Source organism: Arachis duranensis, chromosome 1 (assembly GCF_000817695.3).
Source record: "Arachis duranensis cultivar V14167 chromosome 1, aradu.V14167.gnm2.J7QH, whole genome shotgun sequence".
Lineage (NCBI taxonomy): Eukaryota > Viridiplantae > Streptophyta > Magnoliopsida > Fabales > Fabaceae > Arachis > Arachis duranensis.
The window spans coordinates 4958221-4970547 of record NC_029772.3 but is presented as its reverse complement, the minus strand read 5'-3'; the positions used below and the strand labels follow the sequence as shown (position 1 = coordinate 4970547).

The following is a 12327-nucleotide window of genomic DNA, read 5'->3' as shown; positions in this document are numbered from 1 at the left end:
CAATTTTCTCCTTTTTCTTTTTCAACATGAGCAAAAAAATTGTATTATTAATTACCCTTTTGTATATCTAAATATGTTTTTGATAACAAATACTTTTTAGAGCATTAGTTAAGGTTACCATTAGGAAATTTTTTTATCCTTTTTAATAAATGTATTATAATATTAACTTTCCCATAAAAAAAAAACTTATTTTTTGTCTTAGTTGTGAGTAATTTGAAAAGAGGATATAAGTGTTATTAAAAGAAATCAGTGTTATTAATTTGGAAGTAATGAAATTCATCCTTTTTTTATTTATAAAATAACTTTTCCACATTTGAATTATGAACTCATGAATCATGATTTTGAAGGGTGACACAAAAAACTCCCACTCCCACCCACCCAAAATCAAAGACTAGAACTTGGACCTTTGAAATGTTCCCCAAGCGTTTTCAGGACCCCAAAACAGGTATCTTTCAATCAACTATTCTTAAACCATTTCTTCAAGATGTGTTTAGTTTCTACTTTTCTCTTCTGTTTTTAATTTTAATTAGTATAAAAAAGATCACTTTTTGCTGTTTTCTATTTTAGATTATGTTAATAAAACAGTAACAAGTAATTTTTTTGAAGTGAAACATGATTTAAATGTTGCTTGGGGAGCTATGTTTTTTCAATAGAACTCCAAATTTTGTTACCAACTGCTCGATGAAATGTCTGAACGAAAACTTCGATGCTCTTTTTCCTTTATTTTTTTTTCTCTTTCTTTGTTTCTTTTGAACTTATTCTACACTGTGTTTCATTGATTTCAGGTTTCAAGATGCTGAGTTCAATGCATGCCAAGAAATACCTGAAGAAAATTGGGTTTGAAAGTGAAGATTACTTCTTTTGGAAACAAGTTGGGAAAGCCCTACTTTGCACCTACACCATAATGGGTGGTTTTTGGCTTTACAATGGTGGAGCTTCAAAGTTGAAGCCTCAGCTGAAGGTAGACCAGGAGCGAGCCGATAACCAGCACCGGCCGGAGGAAGAGCAGGAGCTAGACCATAAACAGCACCAACAGTTCCCATTGGCCAGCAATTTAGAAGAAATGAAGGAGTTTGTTTCGGATATTGGAACAAAGATTGGTTTAAAAGGGATGGTTGAGAATGATAAGGAGCTAGAAGGCAAGAAGTTTGAGCAGGAAGCACAGAAGTTGTGGATGAAGATGAGGAATGAGGTTGTTTCTGAGCTTCAAGAGAAGGGAATTGATGTGGAATGAATGCAATTCAATGCACTGCAAGTGGCCAAATGCCATTTCAGTTGTGAACTTGATTGTGACTAGAGTAGAACACAACATGTTAGGGAACATAATGCATGGTAAGTAGTGAAGTAATACTTTTCTGTGTATAAATAAATGTTTGTGTTAACATTGAATCGTTATCAAAATTGGACCGGATCGGCCATTTGGTCCGAACGGCAGTGTACTAGCTGCTTGTTTTATTCGGTTCTCCAATTAGATCGAGATCGGATATGCACACAACTCCGGCAAACCTTGAATGAACGGCCTATTTTGAGATCAAGCCGGACTGGTTCGAAGGCTAGAACGACACCGTATTTGAGGTTGGAAATAATTCAAAAATTTCAAGGTGTGTTACCCCTCCTCTACAACCATTTATGTTTGTATATTTATCTAATTAAATAGAATTCAACCAGTTTGACCAGTGATTCATTGGTGGTGGGTTCACTAATAACCCTATGTTTTGGCTGAGTTGATTACTAATCTGGGTTTAGTGAATATGCATTGAATGGTGATAAATGGAGGGAAAAAATGATTAGTATCAACTTTCAATTCACTATGTGCGTTTAGCTTTTTTTTTTTTTCTCACTTTCATATTTACAAGATCAGGTAATATGAATGGAACAAAATTGTCAAGTGGGTCATTGTTGCTTTGTTCATAAGTCCGATAGGCGTGATTATTTGGCATTACCTTTAGTGTCAGCTTTTGAATTTTTGATGTCACGTAGGGCAACAATAATATGATCGGTTGTTAAAAGATTATAGAGAAAGTTAGTCAAACTATGATTACAATATAGTATAGAACGAGTATAATTACAAGTGGAATTGCTAAAAGGAGACATTTCTCTTCATCTCAAGTAAATAAAAAAAAGATGAGAACCTCAATAGGGAAAAAAAATTTAAGCACGGAATCCATTATTGTAACTCAGTGATGCACCAATGCACTAGTACTATGAAAAGTAGTTGCCAAAGTTTCAAGACGCTCAGAATCCAGTCTTGATGTATCCTTTTGATGTTTTTGAAAATAAATTATATATTTGAATTTATATTCGTTTAAAATTTAGGAGAATAATTTCATAGATTCGAGTAAAATTTTTAAATTTGGAAGATCTCAAGGAAGGAAACATTCCAAGGAATCAAGGAAGAAAACACAACACGAAGCATTTCTGGCAAACAAGTTATGTGGGACGATGAACAAAATGATGGTTTTAAAAACTTGAAATTGAAGTCCATGTATGTGATTAAAACATTTTCATGAGTGAGATATGTCTTTTTCTGATTCATCATCATAATGTTATATGGTCAAAATGTTGTTGAAATAGTGGCAAAAAAGTGAAAGCCCTTTAGGCAAAGTAATCAACCGACCAATGTTTAAATCAAATCTTCCTAGCTACCAGTCAAGATCTGAAGCTGTGCCACCTTTTTTTATCAACAAAATGATGAAAAATTCAAAAAGAAGTTTCTTAACTATCAGTGGTTGGTGAAGTACATATATCCAGAAAAACCTTCATGGCAAATAACTGGAGTATGGACTTTAAGCATAATCGTTCACCAGATAACAGCTACACCGGGACATATATATCAAAACAATTGCAGTGCGATATCAACATTATATTATAAAAGTTTAAATACTAAATACAATTTAGTAAATCTATAGAACAGCACACTCAGTATTGCTTCTAAAACTGTAAATAATTATCATCTTGATTAATAGCAGATATTTACTTTTAACATAACCGTAAATACAGATTGGCCTGACTAAGATATCAGACTCTGAAGCAAATCAAATTCAATTATTTACAAATATATGTCCATGTTTCAAATATACCCGAAGCAGCACATTAATTTAATGAGAATAAAGTTAGAGAAAAGCTAGGCAAAACAACATAAAAGCTTTGATGTCCAATGGAGGTAATATAGATTCACAGTATGCCATCCTCAATTTTGAGCCATTTAGAAAGTTATCAAGTTAGCACAGCATGCACAAATCATCTTAAATGATAAGTTGGAAAAACCAGCATTCATACAAAAGATGAAAAACTAGTACCAATCATTGGAACTATAGTTTTAAGCAATGCAATTCAACAGTACCCCTTAAAAGAATGCAATTTAAATTCTTTCAAGCTCTTGCTTGACAAGATAGACAAGATTAAAATTCTTAATCAATCTTCCTCTTACGCAAATTGCCTGCATGCTCCACATTTTATGGACAACGTGATAAATCTAAATAAAAGAAATTACCATATCAGTAGCCAATGGGATAGATACCTTGATGCCAATGTTTCTAACTTCAAATTTTTATAACCAAGAAGCAGGATATGGACATTTCAGAGCCCTGAAAAAATATTATCTAACAAGGAAGTTTGTATAACCAATTAGCTCTAGTTCATGGGATCTATGACAATAACATAGCTGAAAGATAAAGTAGAAAATATAAACAAACTTTTTGAGAACTTAGTAACTATCTTCTTGCCTAAATTAAAAAGTTATCTTGCAACAAACTCTAGCAAAATTCAACTATTGTAGACTTATTAATCCTAGCAGTGTTGCAATCAGAAGTTTACCGTGCCAATTGCATATGGAAAAGTATACCTATTTCTGCTCCCAACATCACTCTAAAAATAGAAACCAGAACGTAACAATGTGATGTACTTTTCTCTCTTGAACAACAAGAGTTCAGACCAGATATGCTCTTACAAACAGCTTTTCAAGACACTTTTGGCCATTGCATTCTAATCCTTTGAGCTACTCTTTCCTGAAATGCTTCGCTTATAGTTCTTCAAAGGAGTAAAATAGAACCTTAACAAGCCGGTGTCAACATGACCCGGTGAATAACTAACGCTTCGGTTCCTTTGAAGTGTAAACTCTTTTCTTCCATTCAAAATACTGCCATTAGTCTCTGGAGTACCGACAAATCCATTGACTAAACCATCTGTTCTACAGGGATTTCTACAGCTAACACTGTAACTTCGAATAAGCTTCTGGCTAACAGACTCGCTCGTGTTTCCATTAACCACCCTCCTCAGCTTCTGCCAAGACTCCGTGACCGGCTTATTAACAACCGTGTCTCCTGATCCACGCTCTTCTTCTACCGCCTTAGCTTCCCTTTTCCTCTGCACCAACCCCAACTTGTTCAACTTCTTGACCCACTTATGGAACTTATTCAACCCTTTTTGATTATTAACCCCATTTGCAACATCATGGACATTCTTAGAACCAGACATCATTGCAAAAGCAGACTGAACATGACCATTCAAGTTCTCATTCTGTGAATCGTTCTGATCAGTTATCAGCACCTTTGCCCCATAGAACAACTCATTGGTTGCAGGGGAAACCTTGGCATTGGACAACACTCTCAATTCATCAACATCTGCCATTGATTGCTTCCTCCTAGAGCTTGACCTGTCAAAACTCCTCCTCCTCCGCTGCTGATTCATTGCATCGGAATAGTAATCTTTGGTCTGAGAAGAACCACCAGGACAATTCTCTCCACCACTTTCCAAACTCACCACCTCTTGTTCCTCCTCATTCTCCTCCAAAACCCTCTCATTAACATGAAGCATTGGAGAGAACCTTGCACACGATGTTCTCCCAATCAAATAGCCATCCCAAGAAGCTCGAGCCGCCTCAAACGACAACCTCGAATCGTCCAACGACATTCTTCCTGCATCAACATCAACAGACAATCTCGGATCAGTGTCACACGACCTTCTCCGCAAAAATCCGTACTCTCCAACCTCCGATTGAGTCTCCCTATACCCTCTCATCACATCAGTATCCAAACCGCAGGGTCCATTACCGCCACCGCGTCCTCCGCCGCCATCATCGGCGGCGGTGGCAGTGTTCTCCTTCGATTTACGTTTCCGCCTCCATTTTCTCAATCTCTTGCAGAAACTCCCCGCAATGTCGATCAAATCTCTCCCAGCGTTCTTCCTTCTTCGCAATTCGAGATCTATGAACTCCTTCATCGTCTTCGTCTCTTCATAATCTTCGTCTGAAACAAAATCATCGACGCAAACCCTTACCGCCTCATTGCCACCGTTCTCACGCTCCTCCACAGTTATCTCGAATCGCGAATCGACGTCGAGGTTCCGATTCGGGCGCTTCTTCTCGTCGCCATCGTCAATGTCGAAGAGGTCCGAAAGCGTGTTCCGGGATGTCGCCGCAGCAGGCAGTCGGACCTCGCAGGACCGACGCCGTGGAACGACGTCGGCGGAGGAGGATGACGGGAGAGGACCACTGCCGGAGCATGATTTGGTGCGACGGAGCTCCGGCGAGCGGCGGGAGCGATGTCCTTGGGTAGTCGGGGGAGGAGGATCGTCGGAGGAGGATTCAATGCCGGCGAGGCGTTCACGGAGGCAAGAAGCGCAGAAGAAGAAGAAAGGAAGATAATGTAATGTGTTTTAGTGAATTGTGAAGGAAGAGTGTTACCTCTTTTGTGTTGTTACGAGTATCTTTGAAGATTTGTGTGTAGTGTTCTCTTCGGTGCAGAATGAAGGAATCTTTGTGGGTGAAGGTGTGATTATGGATGAAACCGGGTGAAATGGCCAGACAATCCCATAGGGAACCCTTCATAAACCCGGCTTCATTTACTAATATAATGTGTTTTGATAAATTTTAAATAGTAAATTTAAAAATTATTATTTTTATTAATATAACAATACATAATTAAATAAAAAAATTCACGTATATTAGTTTTTATTTAAGTTAATAATTAAAAATTCTTAGATAATTTAGTTAAATTATCTACTTAATGATTTATCGATGAACGATAAATTATAATGTATATAATGCAATGTAATATTCAAATTTTTGACATTTATTCAAGTAAATAAAAGAATTAACTATTCGACCAATTTAATTTAATTCTATTTGAACAAATTCTAATACAGCTTACAGAAAATAAGAATATAATATTTTTTAAAAAATATTATGATATTAGAGGTAATATAAGTTTAAAAATATTATGTGTCCAATCCTTTTTATAACCAAATTTAATAAGTTGTTTAAAAATAAAAATTCGCACTACTTTTTTTCTCCTTTAACATCGTCGTTGTTGTTTCTTCTTTTTACATTCTTTTTTCTTTTTTCTTTTTTTAATGTTATTATCATTGTCATTATCGCCACCACAGTTGTCATCTTTATCGTCTCTACTACTGTCATTTTCATATTATTGTTGATATTGTTATTGTTGTTAATTCTTTTTTCTTTTTTTTTTGTCTTGTCATCCTCTTTTATTATCAATTTATCATTATGATCGTCCTCATTGTTTTCATATTCTTCTTTTATAAATGTGCAAAAAATTAGAGCACATCAATTTTGATGTATAACACATAAATTTTAGTGTATAGCACACAAATTTTAGCATATAATACAATCTTTTTTTTAAAGATCACATGTCCAAAATATTGACACTCAACCAATAAAATACACATAACACATAAATTTATGTGAACAACACAAAAATCTTGTTGCATAGCATATAATTTTTTATGTGCATGATCGAAATTCTTTGAGAACTATATATCTAGAACATTGACTCACCTAACTAACATAATACATTCGTTAAAAAAATTGTACTATGTGTAAAGATTTGTGTGCTATATACAAAAATATGTGTATTATATGTAAAAATATTTACGTTACATCAAGTTCGTGTTATGTGCAAAATTTTGTATTATGCTTCAAAAATTTGTGTGCTATATAAATAAGTTTTTATGCTCTCTAACAAAGATGTGTGTGCTGCAGAAATAAAAAAAAAGAGTAATAATGTATGCACGCATTTTGTTTCCCTCGACTTTCCACCAATTTAGTTAAATTTGGTTATAAAAAGACTTGTAACATAATATCACTCATATAAGTTATAATTAAAAAATATATATATATCCAGCTCATTTAAAATTTAAAAAAAAATAATTAACTAAAATATTCTTTTAAATATTTATGAAATAAATAAATTTTCTATTGAAAGGCACTTATTTGGGTCCAACTAGCTATAATTTATATTAATAAAATTATTATTTTGTTAGAAAAATAAACACTAAAATCTGTTCATACCAAATGACTTTAATATTGTATGTAGTACGTGTAAATATATTTTAGAATTTTTAATTTAAAAATACATAATTTCTAAAAAAATTATCTTTTAAAAAAAATAAAAGAGAATTTTGACTATGGCTCACATCATGATTACTTTAAGAACAAAATTGTTACTAGAAATAACTTGAACATTTTTAGTTTTATGACAATAATTTATTCTTTAAAATATTTCAGAATTAAAATAAATATTTAATTTTATGAATTTTAAGTTATAAAAATATAGACCCAATTAATTTGAGAAATAGAAGGTACATTTGTAATTATTATCCTTTTAATAGGGATGAATTCTCTCAAATTTTTTAGGTGATTTTATAAAATATGATCTTACATGGTATATATGACTAATATGAGAAGTCTTGTATAATATAAATCATACTTTACAATAAAAAATTACGAAAATATATTTCTTTTTTTAAGTCCTAATAAGTGTTTTTTATAGAGATTTTCATTTTATAATTTATATATCTGGAATTTATTTAATGGACTTGAGTTCTTATTTCTTAAGAGTTCCAAAAAACTAAGAGCAATGCTAAGGAGCCAAAAGGATATTAACAAAAAATCAATCAAATATTTTTGGATGAATCTAAAATCTCTATCAGTTAATATATATGAATGTTTCTTCTACTAAGTATCAGAATGTTTCTTTTTTCATACCAAATGGATGTTCTTTTATATATTTTTCGAATTTTTTTGTATTGCAAATGTGAATGTCTCTATTTCTTTAAGAATTTCATATTTTTTTAAATTGTATAGATATTTAATTATTTTTGTTAAAATATAACTAGATATTTCTTTTGTTAAATATTAGGATGTTTTTTTCATATTAAATGAATGTTTTTTTATAATTCTATAATTATGTAGTTTGCAATCTCTTTAACCATCAAAACGGCACCTAATATCTTAAAACGCAGAGAACAAACAGCTATAATCCTTCGAAGAGAATTTTGAGGATAAGCCTTGTATGTGCTATAATCCTCAAGAAAAGTCCGTGTCTTTCACGGAAGAATCCGGCATAGAAGCCACAGCCCCAAAAGCTGAACTCGGCAAGAATTTTTCCACACAGCTCGCGGAAGAGGGTGGAACAAACAGCTCCGAGCTTCCGAAATTTAAAACCGCATGTGCATGCAAGCCAAATTATCTGCGTCAAACCGATCAAAAGCATTACCTGGAGTTAAATCGAAAGGGTGATTGTATTGTCCGTGTAGATCCCAATCGTTGAAATCTGAAAGCAAAGCACCACCATCGTCGTCGAATCCGTAGGTAAGAGAGAGAGGTCTATGTGTGTGATTGTTGGAGGTAGATAGATTAATGTGAGAGAGAAGATGAAAGTTTTTATAGGTTTTAATTATGTTTATTTAATTAATTTTAAATTTTTAAAATTTTGAATTAAAAAACTTTAAAATTAATTATTAATATAAATTAATGTGGTTTTGTTTAATTTTTGGCTAGTAACCTTTTAGATCCATATACTTTTCGAAAAACTAAATGCTAGAGTTACGTTGTATCAGTGGTCAGCTCACTCGTCCGCTTAAGATCCGCGACGGATTAGTTCTTAACCTGTCGGGTTGGGGGATACTGTTTGGGTAAAAAAAAAAAAAATACACCTTTAGTTCTGAAATTCTATAGGTAAAATTTTATTTTTTGCTATACAATCAATAATTGACGTATTGCATTAAAAAGATCTGAAACTTTATCGTTTATAAGCCATTATTATTTTTCACTTGTCACATATAAATACAATAATTTAACGAAAATATTTAATAACAAAAAAATTAATTAAAAATAATTAATTTCATTTAATATTATTAATTTTAATAATAATTAATAATTAAATTTTGATTTTTTTTTATTTTCACACATTACCGATAATTCAAATTGAGATTTTTTTTTTCTTTCTTTGACGTGTATTACTAATTAATGAAGCATCAAATATTTGAATGAAAAGTGTTGTTTTTTTAAAAAGGTTTAATTTGGAGGAACTGGTATTAAAAAATAAAGGGTTAGAAAGAAGATTCATCTTAAGTTTCAACTAATTTTTTTTAAAATTAAAAGTAAGATTCAAATCTAAAATTTTTAAATAATAATAAAAAATTATATCATTTAAACTATAATTCTTTAAAAAAGTTCAACTAATTAAACAAAGCAAAAACCCTACAAATGAATTGTTGTCCTTCCAACCCTACATTCTCTTCACTTAAGCAACAAGCAAATAACACGTTTTAATATTGGATCATTAGTTCTCTTCTTACAATTTAGTGAATATGATTATTCTTGTAGTCTTTTCTCTTGCTTTAATTTGAAAATATTTAAGATAAGTCTTATATTTATAATTAATTATAGCCAATAATTGAAATGAAATGCCTTATAGCGAAAGACTCCTAATCAATTTCATATATTTATAATACTACAATAATAATAATGTTTCTTAATTAAATATAATAAAATTAGTATCTAAATAATAAAAGCATATTAAATTATGTTCTACATTATTTCTGGCTTTTGTGTTACACGTTTTCTTTGGCTAGCTGAACTTATTAATCTTTGCCTATTTGTAATAATTTAATTTTTAACCTGTCCAAAATTCCAAATATCTTTTTTTTTTCATGCATTATTATTCTGATTTTGATATCTCTACCTGCATGCCTAAGCTGTGGTCACAATCTAAACTTTTTTTTTTTGTCCCACCTAGAAGCAATAGGATGATACACACAATTGACTTTTTCGATTCATTCCTTATTATTAATTCAATAATATAACCTAAGTTTTAGTTTTTATTTTTATTTCTTATTATTATTTTAAAATTATTTATGAAAACATTTTTTATTATTTTTATTTTTCTTACGAAATAAAAAAATACAAATCAAATAAATCTCAACCTTTTAGAAATATTTAAAATAATAAATATTAGAAGATCAGTAAATATTTATTTTTTTAATTAATAGTTAATCAATAATATTTAAAAGTATATATAAACTAAAAATATAATATCAAATTGTTAAATTAAAAAATTATATTAAAAAATTAAGACATCCATCAGTGGTTATTTCCAGTATTTTATTTGTTTAGCATACTATACTTATTTTTATTCTAGGGATCTATATTAATATATTATTATAAAATCTTGAAGATCTCAAATAATAGATGTTATTATCATGGAATAAAGAAGGGTGCATGCGCGGGGAGTAATTGTAGCCACTAGCCAATGAGAAAATTCTTGTGCTTTTATTAGTGCTAATGGATTGATTAGTAGCTATCAATAAATAGGAGTATTTTAATTTTTAGTCTGAGCTTTTTTTATTTTTCAAGTTATTAGTGTGAAAGGTTTAATGTAGTTCAAAATTAAAATGGATATTATTTTTAGAGTTTAGTAGTTAACAAGTATACTTTATGTATTCTAATGGTATTTGTTAACATTTAAAATATGCAATTTTTTGTTTAAAATAAAAACATTACTTTTTAATGCATTTATATTTTCTATATATTTTGCATTTAACTATATTTTCCTTCTTACTGTATCCTTAAATTCTTATGATAACTTGTATTGCTATCTCTGATGATCCAAAGTAATATTTTTTGTTATAATAACTTATACTCATTTATATTTGAGTTAGTGTCATTTACTAATGTATAATTATTTTACAGCATTTTTCTCTTAAAGAAAATTTTTGTCTCCTTGATTTAGTAAAGTCTTAGTACTTTAAATATGCATAATAAAAAGAATTTAATTTTGATGCTTATTAGTATAAAGTAGTTTTATACGTACATCAAATTACATGATATTATATCAATAAAAATAACTATATACTTTTTATATTGTGTACATGAATATTCATCTAAAAGAACAGATGTGATTATACGACTATATAAAATATTTTACACTGTCAGTGTATTAAAATTAAACTTTAATAAAAATTGTAAAATTTTTTAATTACTACTTTTGAAAATTAAAGTTTTATTAGGATAATATTTGTTAAGGTATTTAATATAAAACATTTATTAAAGATTTAAAATTTTTAATACTTTTGTAGTGCATTTATTAAAAAACTTTAAGAAATCATATTTATCTTTGAGTAAGATTAACAAATATCTTATTAGTAAGAAGACTACTCTAAAATTAAATTATTTAAACGTAAAGTTTTATATTCTTAATATGAATGTTATTAAAAATCACAAAGTTATAATTTCGATATGTACATATTACGAGAAAATTGTTCCAAGAAACTAGTGTTATTGAGACAAAAATGATTATTTATTTGCTCCATTGCAAAGAGAGCTTCTTCCATGTCAACAAATTAACTGAACTATTCCACCAAACATATCTACCACGTTGCACTTTTTCCAAACACAACTTTTACAAAGATTAGAGATGATGGGGAAGTGAGTCCATAATGACTCTATTTAATTTGTTCTATTGCTAAAATTAAATTAAAAATATATATTTTTAGAACACATGATAAATTTATTATTTGCAAAATATTTTATGTTTTTTGTTAAATATAAAATAAATACATTAAAATTTAAAAATTTTTACATTTTTAATAAAAAAATTTTAATATACAATTTTAACATGTATTTTTAAAACACAAAATAAATAAATCCGATCTTAAATAAAATACCTGCCTTGTTCTTGAATTTGTTGCCAATAATGGAGATGCTATAACTTCAATTCTCTCCATATTGTACGTACTCTAAAGAATAGAGTGGTAGCTGTAACAAATTAAATTAAATGGGTCAAATGGTTAACTTTTTCATTTATTAAATTAAATTTTAAGAATTTGAATTTCAATTTGTATATGTAATAATAATCGATTAACTAATAATAAGTTTTTTTACGAAACTTAAATTCACAACGACTTAGTCTTTAATTTATCAAATTAGAAAATATCAAAAAAAAATTAGCTAACATATACTTTTAGGATAAAAATTAAAATTACCATTAATAAAAATTTTAAATATTTTATTTCAGTAAATGTATA

At 29.8% G+C, this 12327-nt stretch overlaps 2 protein-coding genes across 2 annotated transcripts; one reads left to right on the top strand and one right to left on the bottom strand.

Moving 5' to 3' along the window:
- Nucleotides 1-318: 318 nt before the first annotated feature.
- Nucleotides 319-1455, top strand: LOC107473167 (uncharacterized). Its single transcript, XM_016092717.3, has 2 exons — nucleotides 319-445; nucleotides 786-1455. The coding sequence occupies exons 1-2, from the start codon at nucleotides 412-414 to the stop codon at nucleotides 1232-1234; spliced, it is 483 nt and encodes a 160-aa protein (XP_015948203.1). The 5' UTR covers nucleotides 319-411; the 3' UTR covers nucleotides 1235-1455.
- Nucleotides 1456-3790: 2335 nt separating this feature from the next.
- Nucleotides 3791-5625, bottom strand: LOC107494265 (protein OCTOPUS; the record flags this gene model as incomplete). The annotated part of the gene is given in 1 exon segment (XM_016115335.3): nucleotides 3791-5625. A coding segment is annotated over 1 exon segment (1236 nt). The 3' UTR covers nucleotides 3791-3984.
- Nucleotides 5626-12327: the final 6702 nt, after the last annotated feature.

Excerpts from the sequence above, each read along its gene's own strand:
- LOC107473167 (XM_016092717.3), top strand. The coding sequence starts at position 412 with ATGTTCCCCAAGCGTTTTCAGGACCCCAAAACAG. Across the intron at positions 446-785 it reads TTTTCAGGACCCCAAAACAG|GTTTCAAGATGCTGAGTTCA; the intron begins GTATCTTTCAAT and ends CATTGATTTCAG.